This window comes from Brassica napus, unplaced genomic scaffold (genome assembly GCF_020379485.1).
Source record: "Brassica napus cultivar Da-Ae unplaced genomic scaffold, Da-Ae ScsIHWf_2621;HRSCAF=3370, whole genome shotgun sequence".
Classification (NCBI taxonomy): domain Eukaryota; kingdom Viridiplantae; phylum Streptophyta; class Magnoliopsida; order Brassicales; family Brassicaceae; genus Brassica; species Brassica napus.
Window position 1 is genome coordinate 53,887 of NW_026015922.1, and position 23,223 is coordinate 77,109.

Consider the following 23,223-nt stretch of genomic DNA (forward strand, 5'->3'; position numbering starts at 1 on the left):
CACCCGTATATGTTCTGGAAAGTCTTCATGATGGGAAATAATCTTTACGATGGTACGGTGATGTCGTAGCTTAAGCTTTACGTGATAACTCATTCCACGAGTGGTTTTTTTAATTTTCTAGATCAATGAAACGTTTCCAAAAATTCTGTAATAGCAAAACCAATTAAGGCAACTAATTTGTGAGAGTCTCTGTACAATGGACACGTGTCATACATGGTGTGAAAGCATTAACTCCAATGCTCCTCTTTTAATATATAAGGGATTACATCAAAAGAAAAAGAAACAATCACGTATTTATTTGATTTGAAATGAAACATTGCACGAAAAGAAAAGAAAAGAAAATAAGAAAGATATAAGAGTAACGGGTAAAAGGCGGAACATGTTTTACCCGGCGGAAGAAACCACCTTATATAATAGATCCCTCCGGGAAGAAAGAAACCATAAAGTTAGTGCTATTGGAAGATACCAAGTACGCTAAAGTACCTCTATAATCAGTATACTTTAAAGAGAGATCCTTTGGTTTGTCAGCACTTCCGAAAGCCAAACTGTAAAATTTGCCTACAGATTTCTTGATGATGAAGGTGCTGTCATTATTGCTTGACCTGGATCCCGTCAGGAGTACATGTTCGTATGGCTTTGAGCGGATAATCCAATACCCGGACTGCTTGCAATAAACACCCGTGAAATGGATGTTAAGCTCTGTTGATACACGTACAACATCTGATGATGATGATGATGATGGTGGTAATAAAAATTTAACTGGTATACGTTGGAAATGATTTAGATGATTAGACATCATGCAGACTAGATCTGAGCAAGATGGCCAAATTGGTAACTGGGTAATCCATTGTCTTAATGGCGGGTTACTCCGCACGTAGATGTGATACGAAGCATTGATCTTTACTGGCCTCCCAAAGTAATCACTGACTACTTCATTCTCACCGGAAACAACACCGAATGCTGTTATCGCAACGAACAAGAAACATATCATCAATCGAAATATTGTGTTTGCACCCACAGTTTTCATCTCTCTCTCTCTTTTTTCTCTTGCTTTCTGCTCTCTTTTTTTTGGCTGAGTTCCTAGGATGATGATAATGCTTGGTAGTGTATTTATAGAGATTAAGTAGCGATATAATATACTCTTTCTGTTTTTAAAAGATGCATATTCTAGACTTTTCATATATATTAAGAAAACTCATTAAATATGCATTGTTTTTTGTGAATAACAATTTTCATAACTTTTAGCCAATAGAAATTCAATAAACACCATTAATTTTTTTGAAACTTACAATTTTTTCATAAAATCATACATTGAAAAAGTAAAAAATGTATCTTTTTGAAACAATTTTTTTTTCCAAAACATACATTTTTTAGAAACGGATAGAGTAGTATTCATTTTCTCTTTACTTAGAAATGTGGAGCGTGGAAGCTCATAATCATTCTTTTCCCCCTTACAACCTGGATCGAGACTACGAGTGGATCTTAGTCAACGTCACTGTGGACTGTGGAGGGTTGATATTCGTAAGAGGAAGGCTCTTCGCACTTATCTGAACGCTGTGAGATTTATTCAAATAAACCTGCTTATTAAGAAGGAGAGAATCTTGCTGTATTAAAGAGATGGATACGGGGTATCCTTTACACTGGCATTTATTTATTCCTTACAATCTGGATAAAGATTACAAATTGATCTCCGTCAACGCGTACTAATTAGGAAATAGTTAATTAAACACGCTTCAAACGAGCCTATATTGTTATAATGGCTTTTTCTTTTTGTCTCTACTTGAAATGTGGAACATGCTTCTGAAGCTCATAATCATTCCTTTTTCCCCCTTACGACCTTGATCTTAGTCAGTGGCGTTAATAGCATATATGGAGGGTTGATATTCGTTAGAGAAGGTCTCCCACTACAAGAAAACAGGGGGATTCTGATGGCCGAAACCGTCAGAAATTCGTCGGAATAGACCGATTCTGACGAATTTCTGACGAACCAGTTCGTCGGTATCATTTCGTTGGAAAAAAGGATTCGTCGGAATTTCTTCAGACCTTCCGACAACTTTCTGACGAATACCAAAAAACGTCATTCTGACGAACTTCCGACGATATTCCGATGCGGACACACGAGACCAGAGTTCATCGGAAAAACTATATACCGACGGACTACGGTTCGTCCGAAAATACCGACGAACGAAGTCCTCGGAAAATACCGACGGACAACGGTTCGTCGGAAAATACCGACGGACAAAGGTTCCTCGGAAAATTCCGACGAACCATTGTCCGTCGGTATTTTCCGAGGACATCGTTCGTCCGTACAGTCCGACGCCCTCAATTCGTCGGAATATATCAATTTTAAATACGAATTAATTTTGCATTTTTATATTTTTTTATATTAAAAATTAATTAATAAATAAATAAAATCTGAAATTTAAAACCAATAATATTATAAAATTTAAATTCATACAAACCGAAATAGAAAAAAAACATTTAGAAAGTTTAAAATTCATGGAAAACAAAATAGAAAAAAAAAACATTCAGAAAGTTTTAAAAAGCAGAAAAAACTAAGAACTCGAAGACATCAAACGATCTAGCTTCTGCATTATCTCGGCGTTGAACTTCTTCTGGGATGCCAGGTCAGCAAGGATAGTGGCATTCTCTGAACGGATAGTGGCATTCTCAGAAAGGATAGTGGTGTTCTGCTCCTCTAATGCCCCAATACGTTCATCTTTGTCATGTAGCTCCTCGAGAATCATGGGATCGGCATACAGAGCTTGCGAAGAAGATGCCGGATACGAAGAAGCACGGCGGGCCAACCCAACTAAACGGCCTCCTTTCCTTTTAGGAACCGCCTACAAAAATATTTAAAGTTAGTAAATAGGGACAAGTTAGTAATCGACATTATAAAAAAAATATTAATAAAAAAAATTACCTTTTCAACCATCTCATTTATTTGCAATAGAGACAAGTTGGTTGAAGCTCCCGTAGAATCACCGTCATCAGAGAGAGTCTGAGATTGAGATGCTATTTCAGCTTCCACCAAATCAACGACACCTTTGATCACGAGGTCCTGAATTTGACCCATCTTCTTGTTAGTGTGAGCGACCTTAATGAGTTGGAGACGATCAACGGGATTACCGTCATTTTCTTTGATCTAAAAACCGCTATTATTAGCCAAGGAATATATAAAATATTTATTTAAAAAATATAAAGATAAATAATAAAAAAAATTTACAAGTTCATCCTCCTTAGTAGACATAGAGCAAGCGCCGAGGTTATGCACATACATACCTTTCCCGCCACGATCGCTCGTCCGGTTCTTGGAGTTCCTAGAAGATGTCTCTGCAGTTTCTTCCTTCTCCCAATGAACTATCAACTGCTCCCACACCGTCCCGTTGATGAACCGTTGCCTCTTGTTCTTCTGCCAAACTGTCTTCCACGCGTTTATCTGCTTCGTATAAGAGTCCATGGCCTTTTCGTTGAATTTCTTACGGACTGTTTCCGTGAGATCGGAGTGCCAGTTGAACTCTTGCTACAAAACAAACATAATTTAATAAGTAAATATATTAAAAAAATGTAAATACTTTAAAAAAATGAAGAGTTACTACCGCAAACTGACGAAACCACAACTCTCGTTCTTCGGAAGGGATCACACTCCACTTTGAATATCCAACACGAAGCATGGAGTACATCATCTGGTTGATGCTCCTGCTAATGCCATTTCTCGACTTGGTGAACCTTTAAAAAAAATACAAGTTAGCAAGTTAATTAATGGAAAAAACATAATGCTACAAATAAAAAAAATACTAACCAAGTGCTATGTCCTTGTCATGGGTTGGGATGAAGAACCGGGAGATGCTCTCGACCTGGTTGTTGAACCAATAGATCAACTGGCATGACCCCCGGATCCTGTTGAGCAGCAGCGGGAGGGGCAGCAAGAGCTGGAGCGGGAATATATGCGGGAACCGAGTTTTGTTCGTGAGACGATCCCAATGCACGGGAACTGCTCACCGAACTACGTCGAAGACGGGCTGCGGGGCGGGGTACATCCTCGGACCTAAAAAAAAATTAATACATCAAAAATCTTTTCAAATCATTTCTATTTTTAATGTTTTCATTTATATATTTACAAAAGGTTTTATAAACGTTTAAAAAAAAATATTAAACCTTTTATTATACATAGTTTATTACTGGAAACTTATAAAAAATTATAAAAAATTTAAAATTTTTTATTATACATGATTATATATATATATATATATATGTATACAAAATTATAAAAAAATTATAAAAATAGAAAAATGTTGTTAAATATTTTTAAAATTTTTTAAAAACGTTTTATTATATATAGTTTATTACTGGAAACTTGAAAAACGTTTTTAAAAATCAAAAAACATTTTAAAAATAGTAAAACGTTTTGAATTTTAACAAAAACACAAAATAATTCCAAAAAAAAAAACTAAAACAACAATCCAAACAACAATCCTAACTTATATATCCTAAACTATCCATTCAATCCTAAAATTTTCAATCAAACAACCTAAAATCCGAGATCTAACTTCCAAAACCCTAAAAAATTGAGATAAAACAAGGTTGGGATGATTCTTACATGATTTGGGGTTTGGGGAACAGATATGAGGGTGAGAAGAGGATTCGCCGGTGATGGGAGCTCGAGAATGGCCGGAATCGCCGTGAGAGGGAGATAAATCGCGGAGAGGATTGAGAGAGAGGCGGAAGCGGAAATAACGAAGAAGGAAGAAGAAGGATAATTATATTTAACGTTTCCGACGGACACGGGTTCGTCTGTATTCCGTCGGTACCATTAAATATATACCAATTGGCGGTTCGCAAAAATTTTCACGCGGTTTGGTTTTCCCGGGTAAATTGAAATTCCGACGGTATTGGTGTCCGTCAGTATATTCGGACGAAATACTGACGACCTTTTTTGACGGAATTCCGACGACTTAGTGTTTAGGGGTTGATTACAAGTTTTTAAATGCAAAATCCTAATCTTTTGATAATATATATAGTATTTGCATAAAGATTTAACAATAAAAATGTTTTTATAACACGATTTTACACAACAACATTTTTTGTAGTGTAAGATTAGATGAATATGATTGTATAAGTATATGAGTGTTAAGATGAGATGTTATGAAAACAATGATATGCATACATAAATATTTTAATGAGTTGTTATATTTGAACGGTTGCGATCTAATACTATACTAAACACTTATTATGTGTTATTTTCATAGTTTTGGCATCTAAATTTATAAATTTGCTGGTAGACTCTGGTTGCAATGGTTCATCATCATCAGAAGTTCCATCCACTCGTCCTCTTGGGTTGATTTGCGTTACAGTGACCCATGGATCGTCTCTGTACGTCACCCGAGGATAACTGATGTAGCACACCTATACATATCAATTATACAAGTATTAGTAAAATATATAACATTAATTAATAATATTGGTAAAAAATTATGAATAGATTGACATACCTGATCAGCTTGCGAGCCAAGAATGAAGGGATCATAATATTGAAGTTTCCGCCGCGAATGAACTGATGTAACACCAAACGCATCAATCTTCACTCCTCTATCTGGGGTGGTGTCATACCAATCACAATAGAATACTACACAATGCAATCCAACCATTCCAGAAAATTGGATTTCCAATATTTCTTTTATGTTGCCATAGTAGACATCGTCACCGGAAGAAGATGAAACACCAGCATCATATGTTGTCTTAGAATGACCTTTTCTTGTGAATGCATATCCTCGCGTACAAAATTTTGGATATGATTTGACCACATAGTTTGGTCCCTGCACAAATTCGCATATCCAATCATCGAACACAAAACCTCTGGCCAAACCATCATTCACCTATAAATTAAAAACATATATGAGTGAAAAGTTAATTAGTTTATATTAAATTTAAACTACTCATTTGCATAGGGTAATATGATATATGACTCACATAACTACGAAGCCACGCAGCAAATCCGTTATCTCTAAGTTGTTGAAGCTCATCTTCTGTTGCATGCCTGTGAGTCATACGCAACTCCGCCATATATACAATATATACAAAAATATTATCAATATAAAATAAATTTATTGAATATTAATCTAATAATGTAAATGAATAAATATTTTTACCTCTCATATTGTAGAACATCTTCACAGTTGGTGAGCAAATATGTTTGCAAATGAGCGTGCTCAGTGTCCGTAAGTCTGCGCTTCGTGAATTTTCCACTAAGTCGTCCTATTTCCTTGAACATGCTTGGGACAGTAACATGATATGTTGCTCTCTCCCCTCTGTCATCATGTCGAGCAGGTCTTCAGTGTTTTGTATGCACTTCTGGTGGAAAATAATTTTCAGCAAAGATTGCAGTTTCTTCATTGATCACCTGTGCCACTATAGATCCTTCCACTCTGCTTTGATTTTTGACCATCTTCTTCAGATGATGCATATAACGCTCAAAAATATACATCCATCTGTACTGCACAGGACCACCAAGTTCCAATTCTCTTGCGAGATGAATAGCAAGATGTTCCATTACATCAAAGAATGATGGAGGATATATCTTCTCGAGGTTGCACATGCTGACTGGTGCGTTTGTCTTCAAATTATTAATACCCTCTTCAGTCACTACTCTGCTGCATAAGTCGCGGAAGAAAACACTTATCCCTACATAGATAAAAGACATAATTTTCATAAGTATTAAGTTTATATAAGCATAATTGTTAAATATAAAAATAAATTAAACTGTAAAAAATAAGATACCTGCAATTGCTTCATGAACATTACGTGGCAATAATGCTGAAAAAGCAAACAGAAGGAGGCGCTGCATAATTACATGACAATCATGACTTTTCAAGCCAGTAAACTTTCCTTCGCTTCTATCAACGCAGTTCCCCAAATTTGATGCATATCCGTCAGGAAATTTCACTTTATCTGTAATCCAATCAAAGAACTCTTCTTTTCTAGCACTATCCAGCCGATAAATGGGAAAATGGGCCGTACCGTTCTCATCAACGTGAAGTTCAGAACAACCACATATATCGACTAAATCCAACCTTGACTTCAAATTATCCTTCGTTTTACCTTGGATGTTAAGGACTGTGTTCATCAGATAGTCGAAGAAGTTCTTCTCAATATGCATGACATCTAAATTATGCCGCAATAGATGACTCTCCCAATATGGCAGATCCCAGAAAATACTCTTTTTGTGTCAGTTCTGTAGCTCTCCAACCGCACTGACTCGAATGTTTTCATGTCCACCTATATCTGGCATCCTTTCTGCATCAAAATCCCTAAACTGCTTCAACAAATCTTTCCCACTAACTTCCTCAGGTGGACCATCAAACACCTGCTTGTTCTTCGTAAACGAAGTCTTACTCCTGCGGTATGGATGATCAGGTGGTAGAAATCGTCTGTGACAGTCAAACCAACACGTTTTCCTTCCGTTCTTTAGTTGGAAAGCATCTGTGTCATCTTGACAATATGGACATGATAGCCTCCCATGTATTGTCCATCCAGATAACATACCATATGCTGGAAAGTCACTTATTGTCCACATAAGTACTGCCCGCATCTGAAAGTTTTCTTTGCACGAGACATCGTATGTCTCAAAACCATGCGCCCATAGTTGTTGCAACTCTATATCAGTGGTTGAAGAAACACATCTAGTGATCTTTTAGGATGATCTGGCCCAGGGACGAGAATTGAGAGAAACAAAAACTCTCGTCGCATGCACAAGCTCGGCGGTAAGTTGTACGGTGTCACAATAACTGGCCATAGAGATTACTGTCTTCCATGCTTTCCAAATGGGCTAAAACCATCAGTAGATAATCCAAGATAAATATTTCTTCTCTCTTCCGCAAATTCTGGATATGTTGACTGGAAATGTTTCCAAGCCTTCGCATCTGAAGGATGTCTAATCTCACCATTTGTGGAATGCTCTTCCTGCCATCTCATTGCTTTTGCTGTGCGCTCACACTGATACAACCTCTTTAATCTTTCCGTCAAAGGCAAATACCACATTCTTTTGAACGGGATCGGAACTCTTCCCCTCGTCTCCTGATAACGAGGTTTCCTACAAAATTTGCATACATTCCGTGTCTCTTCCGTGCAGTTGTCAATACATACATCTATCACTTCGTACGGTAGTTAAAGACCGGCAACAAGTTTCTGAACCTCGTAGTATGAACCCGGTGCAAGGTTATCCTCAGGTAGAATACCTTTGACAAAATCAGTAATCGCATCCATACATTCTTCAGCCAAATTATAGTCTGTCTTAATACCCATTAATCTAGTTGCAGATGATAAGGCTGAATGATCATATCTACAATTTTGATACAAAGGCTGTTTTCCTGCATCCAACATGTCAAAAAATCTACTAGATTCGGGATTTGGTTCTTCCCCTCTATAATGATCATGTACCATCTGCTCAGTACCTACACCATAATCTATACCCGTTCTAGATTCTTCTAACCTAATATCAGGCTGAAGTTCACTAACAGGCTGAGGTTCGCTAGTACTACCATATTCATAACCAGTTTCCCCATGAAGGTACCAAACTTTATAATTACGTGAAAACCCTTTCATATACAAATGAGTCCAAACATCAAATTCTTTTATAACCTTATTATTATTGCAAGTAGAGCAGGGACATCTTAAGATACCACTTTTTGCATCCGGTTGCTGTTGAACAAGCCTCATGAATTCTCCAATCCCTTGAACGTATTCTTCCGTAAGCAAATTGGTGTTGGGATCCAAATGAGGTTTATCCATCCACGAACGACAATAAGCTCCTGAAGACATGATTTTCACGGAATTGTTATGACTAAAGAGAAAGAAGAGAGAATGAAGTGTGAATGAGTTGAATGAGGAGGGGTTGCATTTATCGAAAATTGCTTACGGCCATCCGACGACTTTCCGACGGAATTCTGACAGATGTAAAGCAGTCCGTCGGAATTCCGTCGGTATTTTCCAATCTCAAACGGCTATAAAACGGTCATATCTATTTGTCGGCAACGGTCCCTTGGTTCGTCGGAAATTCGTCGAAAAATACCGACGGAATACCGACGACGGTAACGGGTATATTTGTTAATCAGAATGTCGTTGGAATTTTGTCGGTATTTTTCCGACGAATTTCTGACGACTACAACGGTTATATTTTTTATCGGAATGTCGTCGAAAAGTCGTCGGAAAATTCCGACGAGCCATGTTTTCTCGGAAATTCGTCGGAAATGGTCGACGGAATTCCGACGACTTCAAATTTTTTGTTTGCGTCGGAAATCCGTCACAAACGTCCGACGGCATTGGAGTCCGTCGGAACCTCCGTTGGAATTCGGCGTGTTTTCTTGTAGTGTCCACACTTGCGCGAAATTTATTCCAAATAAGCTTTGCTTAATTGTTTGGTTATACTATATAACACAAGTTAAATATACGTACAAGTTAGATTCATTCATTCCACTATGACAACAGGTTTTTATTTATTTATTTTTGAGTTTCCTATATAATTTTTGGGTCGAGTGTCAGTTCAGTTAAACTGATCTGAATTACAATGGTATATAGAACAAAATTAAACGATTTGGTGGGTTTCATTTTTTTTTTTTTCAGAAAACAAAATTAAACGATTTGGTGAAATCATACTCAAGCTCAGCTCTCATAAAAATGAAGAGAATTGAATGGAATAACAGGTGTGTAAACATGTATATATAATGTATATATATGCTCTTTGTTTCAGCATTTTATCTGTTATGCTTTTTCCCTTATCACTTTGGCAGGAGAGGTTTCTACACTCAGGGCCGGCTTAGACCATGGGGCAAGGGGGCGTGGGCCCCGGGGCTCAAACTTTTTTTCTCATATATAATGTCAACAGGGGCCCGATTTTTAGAAAAAAATAGGTATAAAGGAGCCCAAAAAATTTAAATTAGTTATATATATATGTAAAAAAAATATTAAAATTTATTTTGCCTAAGGGCCCATAAATTCATTGGGCCGGCCACTACATGCGATCTTCATCTCATCCATGGCACTGTACTTTGTATTCCTCTGTTATGTTTTCTGACCAAAGAAGACTTCAAGGCCTAATGGTGTTTCGTAGCTTGCCTCTTTCTACCTTTGTTTTAGGGGTAATTAAGTTTTCGCCTTAATCATTTTTCATCTTATTCTTCGTAAAACAGTCCTGATGACCATTGATTCACCTCTATAGTACTTTGTTGCGATGTGTTTGTCACAGGTATCAGTTGGTTACTTTCTTGCTAATCTTGGAATGATCATTTTGGTTATACCCGTTTTTAGGAGGATCAGAATATGTAAGTAGTAGTCAAAAGAAAGTTTTATGTTATTTTCTTGGCTTGGTTGGTGAGTATTTTTATATCCCGAATCTGTTGTCTTAAAAGCTTAGAAAATTTGTACTCCCTACACACCAAATATCCCCTATTTGCACTCTATATCCTATATCCCTCTAATTTTTTTCCCCCATCATTACCATTTTCCCCCCTATTTTATGATATCCCACCCTTTTTAGTATATTGAGCTAATTTGCTCAAGCTTAATTGGATTCAAATTCTCTAATATCTGAAAACTTGATGTTCTGTTTGTAGACAGATTGTTCTCTTCATCTACATGTCGTCACCAATCTGTTGTCTTAAAGCTTAATTGAATGTTTGGAGGATGAAAAGGGTTAGCTCAAGACTAATTAATTATATAGCACAACTGATAACATTATAAATGAACGAGCCCATTGCATATTTAGCCCAATCGATTTAAATATAAAAATCTATACTATTATTTGCGAAGTAAATTTTTAGAAAATATTATAAAAATTAAGATATAGAACAATATATAATTAAATATTAATGAAGAAAAAACATTTGTATAAAAATATATTCTAAAACATTTCTAATATATGAGTGTTTTGAAAAATTCAACACAATAATTAGTATATATATTTTAATGAAATTTTTGATGGTATATAAATTATTTTATATTTTGTATAAACTTGTTAAGAATATAAATAATAACTTAACTTAACTTATATGGTATATTTGGAAGGCTCGCAATGATAAACTTTTCAGAGGTATAGATAGAGATCCTTTGGAGCTTGTTCGACATGCAGAGAGTGAATGCCAAGCATGGTTTAATGCAAATGAGATGATTGCACCAGTAGGACAGGCCAACGATAATGAGGTGAACCAAGCCATAAGTTTGGATAATATTTGCATGCTAGATGGATCGTGGACAGCTTCTGACAGATTTAGTGGATGTGGATGGATCTGGACTGACAGTGCGGAAAACGTGCAACTTATGGGAACACGAAATTTCACTCGTTGTGGATCAGCACTACACTCGGAGGTAGAAGCACTGCGATGGGCGATGGAGAATATGCTTCAACACTCACCGTGCCAGAGATTTGGAACAGACTGCAAAGAACTAATCGCCATGATAAAGGAACCTCAGGAGTGGCCAAGCTTCGCGACAGAACTGGAAAAAATAGAGACCCTGCAGATTTGTTTCCCGGAATTCGAGATCATCTATGTGCCACGAGTGCGCAATCAATCCTCAGATTTTTTAGCTAAGACTGCAAGAACTTTTCGTAGAGAGTTATTTTTTATTGGTTGTTCTATTCCGGTCTGGTTACCCAGACCACCTCAAGTTTGAGTAATAGAATGGCCGTTTGACGTAAAAAAAAAAAAAAAAAAAACTTAACATATTGTTTTTGAATTAACAAAAGGGCAAGACACCTAATATATATATATATATATATATATGGATTTTGGTGATGGTAAAACTCTCGAGCTTGGCTAGATTATATTCAAGACCTAAAAGAAGCACCAAATCCAAAGTAGAGCAGCCACCCCCGCAGAAGAAGGAGGAGATGAATACTATTACAGTCTCCACCAGGGCTAGCTTATGTTCAAGACCTATAAGAAGCACCAAATTAGAGCAACCGCCGCAGAAGAAGAAGAAGGAGGTACTTAGCAAAAAAAAAAAAAAAAAAGAAGAAGAAGAAGAAGAAGAAGGAGAGGAATAGTAGTAGTGCAGGATGGTTTCCACTACAACTACTTCCAGATGAGATCGTTTTGAATTGTATAGCACGCATCTCTAAATCTCAGTACCGTTCACTCTCCTTAGTCTCCAAGACCTTCCGCTCTCTCATCTCTTCCCCAGAACTCTACACCGTTCGCTCCCAGATCGGAAATACAGAGCCTTGCCTCTGCATACGCCAAGAGTTACCCACTCATGATCGTTGGTACATTCTCGACCAAACTCTGGTTACTACTACCAACAGTAATGGTTTGATTAAGGATGAGTTTAACTTATTACCCATCACTTCGTCCTCTTTATCAAAGTCAACCACTTTAGCCGTCGGTTTCGAAATCTATCAAATAGGAGGTGACCAGCTGCCATCATCCACCGTTCGTGTGCTTGATTTTCGGACTCGCACGTGGCGTGATGCTCCTGATATGGGGGTAGCAAGGAAATGCCCCGAGTCTGCTCTTATAGACAGCAAGATATATGTAGTTGGAGGAGGAACAGAAGAGTCTGAGGTTTTCGACCTAAAGTCTCAGACTTGGAATCCATTGCCTAGCCTTAGTGACGACGGTGACTACCCTGAGGTTCAGCTTCGCAGAGGAGAGCTATTCGCCACCACAAGTAAGCATAAAAAGTTGTCAAACAAGGAACATGGAAGGAACATCAAGGGCTTCCTTTTATGAATGAACCTTGGAGCGTTATTGATCGTTTTAGTGTTGTTGATCGTAAGCTTATGTGGTATGAGCATGGACACTGTGTAACGACCCGATCCCGGTTTTGGAGTTTGTTAGCCAGCTAAGTCATATGCATTTACCTGTAAGACAATTATTTGCCTATAAATACCTACCTCTACATTGATTTCTCCTTTTGCAACAAGAAAATAAAACTCAGAAGTTAGAGAGAAGAAGAAATGAGAGAGAGAGAGAGAGAGAGAGTGAGAGAAAGAAAGATAAAAACCAATGCATGTTGCCACCAGAGATCGCCGGAACCACCACACGCCAGCACATCGCCAAGCTCGTCATCACCATCAACCGCAGCTTAGAATCGCCGGAAACCGCCGCCTCTTAAGCTTTGTTTTCGTCCGTTCAGTAAATCAGCTATATCTCCATAACCGTTGAGAATCTCTCGCATGCAAGACCATCATCGTGTTCCTCTCGTCGAGACGAAGCCGTAGACACCGACCACGCCGCAATCGGAGTTCAGACGAAGCCGTACGCGCCTCCAAAAGTTACGCCGACTGCGCGCGTTTCTTCCACGCGCCGCCGCCGGATATCGCCTCCGCCGTCTTCCGCCACCGTCCTCCGCCGCATCTCCGCCGCTGCCAGAAGTCGCCTCCGCCGCAGCTCCGCCGCCGCCGGGAATCGCCTCCGCCGTCGCCGCCGACAAACTTTCCGGTAAGACGCCGCCGCCCTCCGCCGTCGCGGCCGGTGACCGACACCGGTGACTCGCCGGTGACTCGGTCAACTCGGCCGAGTCAGCTCAGCGAGTCAAGTCGGTTGACTCGGTAAACCGGTTGGTTGACTGGTTTGACCGGTTTAAATTAATTTCGTTCGGTTAAAGTAAACCGGCCGGTTATGTCAAATCGATTTCTGGTCAAGAGTTGACCGGATTGACCTTTGACCAGCGAGTTGACTTTTTCGCAAACCTTGACCAGTCCCGTTTTTAACCGTTCGAAAGGCGTCTGACTCAGAATTTCGATCTGATTTCAGATATGGAGTCTATTTGAGCAGCTGGAGTTCATAAACACTATTTTTCTATTGCTAAGGTGAGGGTCTATTCCCGAACTCCTCTTACACGGCTTAGGACCTCGAATAAATATAACTTATTTCTAATGTGTTCCGTCTGCTTGAAATCGAGTCTGTCATTGCTTGTTTAGTTATTAGGTTCTTTGCATAAACCGGAACTAGGGGGCTAGAGGATTCAACATTGATTGTTCACTTAAATGTAAAATCTTAGCTAGGATTGTTTTGTGTGGAGACGGATACAGAGACGGACTTCTGTATGCCGGATTGTATGAGGTTATGGCCAACTTTAGTCGACCGGTTGAGCTGTAGCCTGGAAGTGTCGATAAATCGTCCACGGGCGGTGTCCGAGCACTATCTCGAGTTGTGTTATGTTTTGGCCTGTTAGTGGGCGGCGAGTGTGCACCTCGCTAGGACCATTGTTTGTTGCTTGGGTACTTTAGGTACCGTGTTTGACATGCATTAGAATTAATTTATATTTATTCGGAGTGCTATGTCCGGGTCCATGGACTTCGGGGTAGCATCCCCCATACCTCACTGGGCGATTCACCTATCGCTCACCCCCCTCACTCTTCCCCTTTTTCAGGTGAGACAAATAAGTATGTGATATTTGGACGGACTTGGTGCTACTGGACTTTTCTTTCGGATTTTATTTGGGCTTGGGTGAGCGTTATTGGGTTTATGGGCTTTTATATTATGGGATATTGTTGGTGGCCCGTCGTCCTTAGTGAGAAGGAGACGGATGTCACATTGTTGTATGATGACGCGTCGGTGGTGACACGCTGTCCTCCAGATAGGAGGTGACGGGTGTCGCAATTTTGGTATCAGAGCGGGGTTCCATCCCGGTTCCGTCCGGGATGGCGGTCAGGGGATTCGGTTTTCATCGGTTTTCAACGTTCTTTTTGTTTTTTTTAAAAAAATATTTATTAATATATTTCGAAATTCTTTTAGCACCATTCTGTCCATTAATTACTAACTCAAATGTCTCTTTCTATGACGATGAGTAAAATCATCGTCATTCGTCCTTCGACTAACAGGGTTCTCGCCAGATGTTCAGCAGTTGGGCGATGTTTAAGTTCTTCAGTTTTCTCAAGAGTTATCAGTTTCTTCGGTCATGATTTCGAGGTTATCCAGGAGTGGATATGTGACGTTTCTGCCACCAGCCCACTTCAAGCAATCGTTCCACGAGTTTTGTTACTGGAGATTATGTGATGTGAGGTATGAGCCATTGGTTGGCATGTGTACGAGTATATTATCTATTTTGGAGGTATATTTGTCTTGTGAACTCGTGGAGATCGCTTTTGAATTGGGATGTGCCGGTTCGGATAGCTGACATATGACATTGGGAGCTATTTATATTCATGGTGTCGCACCAGTTATGCTTGGTGGAGTCGAGTTATCTGGAGCCCCTCAGAGAGATGGAGCAGAGTTTTATGATGTTATTGTTTTTTTTGGGATGGATTGGTTGTCACGACATCGAGTAGTGTTGGATTGCCTGAAGGCACGAGTTTATATTGCTGGAGCAGATGAAATTTTATTGCATGCATGCTACATACTGAGGAGTTATGGAATATAAGAACAAAGAAATTTTCGGCAACCATTTCGATGGTTAAGGATGATGGACAGCATGAGCTGCAGGATCTTCCGGTTATTGCAGAGTATGAGGATATATTTGTGACCTTTGGAACGGTCACTACAAGACACATGAGACGCTCTTGCGAATTGTTTGGAGCAAACATCAATGGTTTCACGAGTTTCTTATCATCTATCACGAGCAGGGATGACCGAGTTGAGAAAGCAATTGGAGGAACTCTTTGATAAGGGATTTATCAGATTGCTTACATCACCATGGAGAGCATCATTGTTGTTGTAAAGAAGAAAGTGGGAGTTTCAGATTTTTGTATCGACTACATAGACTTGAACATGGTAACCATCGTATTGATGAGTAGTTATATGAGATTAATGGAGGTTCATCGTTCTCGAAGTTGTCTTGGCATCAGGATACCATCAGTTTGCTATAGCTGAGGAGTATGTACGGAATGCAGATTTCTGTTATGGATATTATGAGTTCATAGTGATACCATTTGGGTCGACAAAGGCACCGTTGCATTCATGAAGATATGAATGACGTTTTCGTGAACATTTGGATAGGTGTGCGATTGTATTCATCAACGACATCCTGGTTATTTTGGAGTAGAAAGGAGATTTATAAGCATTTCGCGGATTGCGTTGGATAAGCTTGGAGAGCATCAGTTGTTCGCTACGTTGAGGAATTGTAGCTTCTGGCAGAGGAATGTTGAATTTTTGGGTAACATGGTTTTGGAAGCAAAATTTTGATTGATCCAAAGAAGATTAATACCGTTCCGGGAAGGTCGAAACTTAAGAACACTACAGAGATCTACCATTCTTTTTGGGTTAACAGTGTACTACTAGAAGTTCATCAAGGGTTTCACCGTTATAGTAATGTTGAAGATACAGTCTACATGTAAAGACGTTAAGTGTGGTTGGATAGATTTTTGTTTGAGGAGTTCACTGAATAGAAGCACAACTAATGAAGACACTAATTTTGGTTCTGCAGAGGCTGAGGCTTACTCTGATGTGTCAGATACTGGCTTGGATTTAAATTGAGGTAAGAAGATTAAGTCATTCATATGCATCACGCCAGAGAGGTTGTAGTGGTAATTACGTTATAGTTTTGGAGATCGTAATTGTACGAGAAGGAAGTCCAGATTCTATGGGATCATTAGAGTCTGACATTTATCTACACATTAAAAATTACAATTTGGCAGTGCAGTCGGAATGAGTTTGTAGCAGGCTGCAATTTGGATATCGCATGCCATCTGGTAAGGACAACCAGGTGACAAATGTCTTGGGTAGGCATATGAGCGACGTATTTGGAACAAAGGAAGGTCAGGAGTTTACTGGGACAGTTGCTAGTCTCAAATTGTGTGTCGTATTGTCAAGGGAAAGACATATTGCCTTGAGGATTGGAGCATGCAGTTTTGCTATGGAAGATACACCATGCGCAGGTTAGCGTTATGGTTTTCGTTGAATAGATCGAGATTGAGAATATTGGAGATCATACAGCTTTGAGCAGGACGTACCTATATCGAAACCGAGTTTGTGTGTTGGACGATAAGCTGTTAAGAAAAGGGATCTTACAGCAAACACATCACTTATGTTACTCTACCCATCGGAAATAATAAGGAGTTCAAAGATATTAAGCGTTACTATCATTGACCTATTATGAAAAGATTGTAGCCACATTGCGTCGCAAGGATATGTAAGTCAGCTGGTTTTCCATGAGGATTATATACGGTTCAGGTTATTGTTGAGCATGCTTTTGACAAAGTGGAATGAGACATGGTGATTATGAATATCGTTACTGGATTTTTAAATCACCGTATGTGGAAAGGATGCCATATGGGTAGTCATGGATAGACTTACCGAGTGAATCCATCTCCTAAATAATTTAGAAGGCAGAGAGAGCTGATCAGTTGGTGCAGATTTTCATCAACATGATTTTGAGGTTGCATGAAGCTCTTGTCAACATTGTATCGGATTGGGATTCAAAGTTCACCTCTACATTTTGGATTCATTCAGAAGGCGTTTGGGACAAGCGTTCACAAGAATACAACTTATTATCAACATACAAATGGTCAGAGGACTACTCAGAACTTAAAGGATATATTCAGGGATTGCGTCTTCCAATGGGATGGAAGTTCAGAAAGCATCGACCTCTAATAGAGTTTACCTATATCGACAATTATCATTCAAGCATTGAGATGGACAGTACGAGGCTGTTTATGGTAGGCTTTATCGTATACCACTTTGTTGGACCAAAGTGGGGGAGCGACATGAGTTAAAATTACTAATGGTTCAAGAGACGGTAGAGCAAATAGATATGCTCAAAAATTGGCTTTGGGAGCACATAACGTCAGATAATTTATGCAGCTAAGCGCCATAAAGATTTGGAGTTACATATAGGTTATTTAGTATACCTGAAAATAAGGACATTTCAGGAGGGATCTAAGACTCAGAAGCTAAAGGAACCAAGGTACATGGGATTGTATCCTTCGAAGGAGCGGATTAGAGCAGTTGCTTGCAGCTGTTTTATTAGCAGTGTATCAGATTTTTACAACGTGGTTCATGTGTCAGCATTGAGAAAAGTTGAAAGAAGACCAGAATTATTTTGCAGCAGACGCCAAATCACCGCAAGAAGATTGTACTCGCCTTGTCAGCTAGTGTAGAATTCAGATCATCAAGCGAAAGCAGTTTAGAGAAAATCGACTGTGTTTGTCAGAGTATGTTGAGAGTGAGATGAGACCTGAGAAAGCGAGCATATTGATTATTCAAGTTCGTTTCAATGATGTTGGGGAATTAACGGACGACTCGAATTCGGGGACGAATTCTTTGTAGTGGGGGAGAATTGTAACGACCCGATCCCGGTTTTGGAGTTTGTTAGCCAGCTAAGTCATATGCATTTACCTGTAAGACAATTATTTGCCTATAAATACCTACCTCTACATTGATTTCTCCTTTTGCAACAAGAAAATAAAACTCAGAAGTTAGAGAGAAGAAGAAATGAGAGAGAGAGAGAGAGAGAGTGAGAGAAAGAAAGATAAAAACCAATGCATGTTGCCACCAGAGATCGCCGGAACCACCACACGCCAGCACATCGCCAAGCTCGTCATCACCATCAACCGCAGCTTAGAATCGCCGGAAACCGCCGCCTCTTAAGCTTTGTTTTCGTCCGTTCAGTAAATCAGCTATATCTCCATAACCGTTGAGAATCTCTCGCATGCAAGACCATCATCGTGTTCCTCTCGTCGAGACGAAGCCGTAGACACCGACCACGCCGCAATCGGAGTTCAGACGAAGCCGTACGCGCCTCCAAAAGTTACGCCGACTGCGCGCGTTTCTTCCACGCGCCGCCGCCGGATATCGCCTCCGCCGTCTTCCGCCACCGTCCTCCGCCGCATCTCCGCCGCTGCCAGAAGTCGCCTCCGCCGCAGCTCCGCCGCCGCCGGGAATCGCCTCCGCCGTCGCCGCCGACAAACTTTCCGGTAAGACGCCGCCGCCCTCCGCCGTCGCGGCCGGTGACCGACACCGGTGACTCGCCGGTGACTCGGTCAACTCGGCCGAGTCAGCTCAGCGAGTCAAGTCGGTTGACTCGGTAAACCGGTTGGTTGACTGGTTTGACCGGTTTAAATTAATTTCGTTCGGTTAAAGTAAACCGGCCGGTTATGTCAAATCGATTTCTGGTCAAGAGTTGACCGGATTGACCTTTGACCAGCGAGTTGACTTTTTCGCAAACCTTGACCAGTCCCGTTTTTAACCGTTCGAAAGGCGTCTGACTCAGAATTTCGATCTGATTTCAGATATGGAGTCTATTTGAGCAGCTGGAGTTCATAAACACTATTTTTCTATTGCTAAGGTGAGGGTCTATTCCCGAACTCCTCTTACACGGCTTAGGACCTCGAATAAATATAACTTATTTCTAATGTGTTCCGTCTGCTTGAAATCGAGTCTGTCATTGCTTGTTTAGTTATTAGGTTCTTTGCATAAACCGGAACTAGGGGGCTAGAGGATTCAACATTGATTGTTCACTTAATGTAAAATCTTAGCTAGGATTGTTTTGTGTGGAGACGGATACAGAGACGGACTTCTGTATGCCGGATTGTATGAGGTTATGGCCAACTATAGTCGACCGGTTGAGCTGTAGCCTGGAAGTGTCGATAAATCGTCCACGGGCGGTGTCCGAGCACTATCTCGAGTTGTGTTTGTTTTTGGCCTGTTAGTGGGCGGCGAGTGTGCACCTCGCTAGGACCATTGTTTGTTGCTTGGGTACTTTAGGTACCGTGTTTGACATGCATTAGAATTAATTTATATTTATTCGGAGTGCTATGTCCGGGTCCATGGACTTCGGGGTAGCATCCCCCATACCTCACTGGGCGATTCACCTATCGCTCACCCCCCTCACTCTTCCCCTTTTTCAGGTGAGACAAATAAGTATGTGATATTTGGACGGACTTGGTGCTACTGGACTTTTCTTTCGGATTTTATTTGGGCTTGGGTGAGCGTTATTGGGTTTATGGGCTTTTATATTATGGGATATTGTTGGTGGCCCGTCGTCCTTAGTGAGAAGGAGACGGATGTCACATTGTTGTATGATGACGCGTCGGTGGTGACACGCTGTCCTCCAGATAGGAGGTGACGGGTGTCGCACACTGGTTCAGTGTTAAGGGTTTGAAAGATGTGTGTACCAACCCTTATGTTAACCACCATACAACAATTCTGTTAGCTAACCATGGTGGTGGAAATATCCTAGTTATATGGGACGAGCCACATTCTCTCAAGTTTCCCGTGGCTGGGAAGATGCGGAAACATGTCTGCAAAAACAGGAGAATTTGGTGTGCTGTGATTAAGTTCGAGAAGCGCTTCTTTGGATTGAAGTTTGAGGTTTGGGGAAGGTTTAACGGTCTAATGCTTTGCTTACAGTCCCCAAATCATTCAAGTTATTAAGCTGTGTTACCCTTTAATTTGCTCTTCATCTTCTTCTTTTTACATTGGTTTTACTGTGAATTTTGGATATTTAGTACGGAGTATATAGGCCTTACGTGCCTTCTTTCATTTTGTTCATGGTAATAATATTTCTGTAGCCAAGGCTTTCTTGATAACCAAGCAAATTATGTACTAATAGCAGATGGACAAGGACAGGTTACAATTGGATATACAAACTAGCATTGACCTTGGGCTTCTATACTTTTTCTGCTTTTCCTATACATTATTGTCATCATCCAAAACTATTCTTATGTCTGTTTTCCTTAAAAAAGATAGTCATGTGATAGGTAACATAAAACCCAAGAAAGTATCTTGTCACTGCCCCTAATCAATGTTAATGATTGTAAGCTCTTTACCCCCTTCTTTCTTTTTTGTTTGTTTTGATTTTTTTTTGGGGGTTAGAAAACATATAAGAAATAGTAGTAATTAGAAAAAAAAGGCATATTTCAGTCGTAGCTTCTTAACCTTTTAAATATTAAACTTTTTGTACAGTTAACTCAAACCTTTAACATGAAACAGGGGCTTTGTAATGTTTGCGTTCAAAGTATTGAGAAAAAGTCAAATCCAAAAGCATTGATAAACTTCAAAACACTGTAGTTGTAAACTTGAAACACTCATAAACCTATATATGGTACGTAAGCAAAAAAAAAAAAAAAAACAAAGATTATAAGAGAAGATTGTGTGTTCATTTAAGTTACGCCGACTGCGCGCGTTTCTTCCACGCGCCGCCGCCGGATATCGCCTCCGCCGTCTTCCGCCACCGTCCTCCGCCGCATCTCCGCCGCTGCCAGAAGTCGCCTCCGCCGCAGCTCCGCCGCCGCCGGGAATCGCCTCCGCCGTCGCCGCCGACAAACTTTCCGGTAAGACGCCGCCGCCCTCCGCCGTCGCGGCCGGTGACCGACACCGGTGACTCGCCGGTGACTCGGTCAACTCGGCCGAGTCAGCTCAGCGAGTCAAGTCGGTTGACTCGGTAAACCGTTGGTTGACTGGTTTGACCGGTTTAAATTAATTTCGTTCGGTTAAAGTAAACCGGCCGGTTATGTCAAATCGATTTCTGGTCAAGAGTTGACCGGATTGACCTTTGACCAGCGAGTTGACTTTTTCGCAAACCTTGACCAGTCCCGTTTTTAACCGTTCGAAAGGCGTCTGACTCAGAATTTCGATCTGATTTCAGATATGGAGTCTATTTGAGCAGCTGGAGTTCATAAACACTATTTTTCTATTGCTAAGGTGAGGGTCTATTCCCGAACTCCTCTTACACGGCTTAGGACCTCGAATAATATAACTTATTTCTAATGTGTTCCGTCTGCTTGAAATCGAGTCTGTCATTGCTTGTTTAGTTATTAGGTTCTTTGCATAAACCGGAACTAGGGGGCTAGAGGATTCAACATTGATTGTTTCACTTAAATGTAAAATCTTAGCTAGGATTGTTTTTGTGTGGAGACGGATACAGAGACGGACTTCTGTATGCCGGATTGTATGAGGTTATGGCCAACTTTAGTCGACCGGTTGAGCTGTAGCCTGGAAGTGTCGATAAATCGTCCACGGGCGGTGTCCGAGCACTATCTCGAGTTGTGTTATGTTTGGCCTGTTAGTGGGCGGCGAGTGTGCACCTCGCTAGGACCATTGTTTGTTGCTTGGGTACTTTAGGTACCGTGTTTGACATGCATTAGAATTAATTTATATTTATTCGGAGTGCTATGTCCGGGTCCATGGACTTCGGGGTAGCATCCCCCATACCTCACTGGGCGATTCACCTATCGCTCACCCCCTCACTCTTCCCTTTTTCAGGTGAGACAAATAAGTATGTGATATTTGGACGGACTTGGTGCTACTGGACTTTTCTTTCGGATTTTATTTGGGCTTGGGTGAGCGTTATTGGGTTTATGGGCTTTTATATTATGGGATATTGTTGGTGGCCCGTCGTCCTTAGTGAGAAGGAGACGGATGTCACATTGTTGTATGATGACGCGTCGGTGGTGACACGCTGTCCTCCAGATAGGAGGTGACGGGTGTCGCAATTTTGGTATCAGAGCGGGGTTCCATCCCGGTTCCGTCCGGGATGGCGGTCAGGGGATTCGGTTTTCATCGGTTTTCAACGTTCTTTTGTTTTTTAAAAAAAATATTTATTAATATATTTCGAAATTCTTTTAGCACCATTCTGTCCATTAATTACTAACTCAAATGTCTCTTTCTATGACGATGAGTAAAATCATCGTCATTCGTCCTTCGACTAACAGGGTTCTCGCCAGATGTTCAGCAGTTGGGCGATGTTTAAGTTCTTCAGTTTTCTCAAGAGTTATCAGTTTCTTCGGTCATGATTTCGAGGTTATCCAGGAGTGGATATGTGACGTTTCTGCCACCAGCCCACTTCAAGCAATCGTTCCACGAGTTTTGTTACTGGAGATTATGTGATGTGAGGTATGAGCCATTGGTTGGCATGTGTACGAGTATATTACTATTTGGAGGTATATTTGTCTTGTGAACTCGTGGAGATCGCTTTTGAATTGGGATGTGCCGGTTCGGATAGCTGACATATGACATTGGGAGCTATTTATATTCATGGTGTCGCACCAGTTATGTTGGTGGAGTCGAGTTAGTTATCTGGAGCCCTCAGAGAGATGGAGCAGAGTTTTATGATGTTATTGTTTTTTTTGGGATGGATGGTTGTCACGACATCGAGTAGTGTTGGATTGCCTGAAGGCACGAGTTTATATTGCTGGAGCAGATGAAATTTTTATTGCATGCATGCTACATACTGAGGAGTTATGGAATATAAGAACAAAGAAATTTTCGGCAACCATTTCGATGGTTAAGGATGATGGACAGCATGAGCTGCAGGATCTTCCGGTTATTGCAGAGTATGAGGATATATTTG

At 40.4% G+C, this 23,223-nt stretch overlaps 1 protein-coding gene and 2 long non-coding RNA genes across 3 annotated transcripts; all 3 read left to right on the forward strand.

Moving 5' to 3' along the window:
* The first annotated feature begins 11,785 nt into the window (after positions 1-11,785).
* LOC125601650 (F-box/kelch-repeat protein At5g39560-like) lies at positions 11,786-12,722 on the forward strand. The gene is made up of 2 exons (XM_048773706.1): positions 11,786-11,977; positions 12,120-12,722. Exons 1-2 carry the CDS (start codon positions 11,786-11,788, stop codon positions 12,720-12,722), a joined length of 795 nt encoding a protein of 264 aa, XP_048629663.1.
* Positions 12,723-13,191: 469 nt separating this feature from the next.
* On the forward strand, positions 13,192-15,288 carry LOC111211786. The gene is made up of 3 exons (XR_007334363.1): positions 13,192-13,433; positions 13,749-13,804; positions 14,368-15,288. It is a non-coding gene; the product is annotated as an uncharacterized LOC111211786 (long non-coding RNA).
* Positions 15,289-18,605: 3,317 nt separating this feature from the next.
* Positions 18,606-22,425, forward strand: LOC125601648. Its single transcript, XR_007334361.1, has 4 exons — positions 18,606-18,847; positions 19,163-19,218; positions 19,781-19,994; positions 22,351-22,425. It is a non-coding gene; the product is annotated as an uncharacterized LOC125601648 (long non-coding RNA).
* The last annotated feature ends 798 nt before the right edge of the window (positions 22,426-23,223 follow it).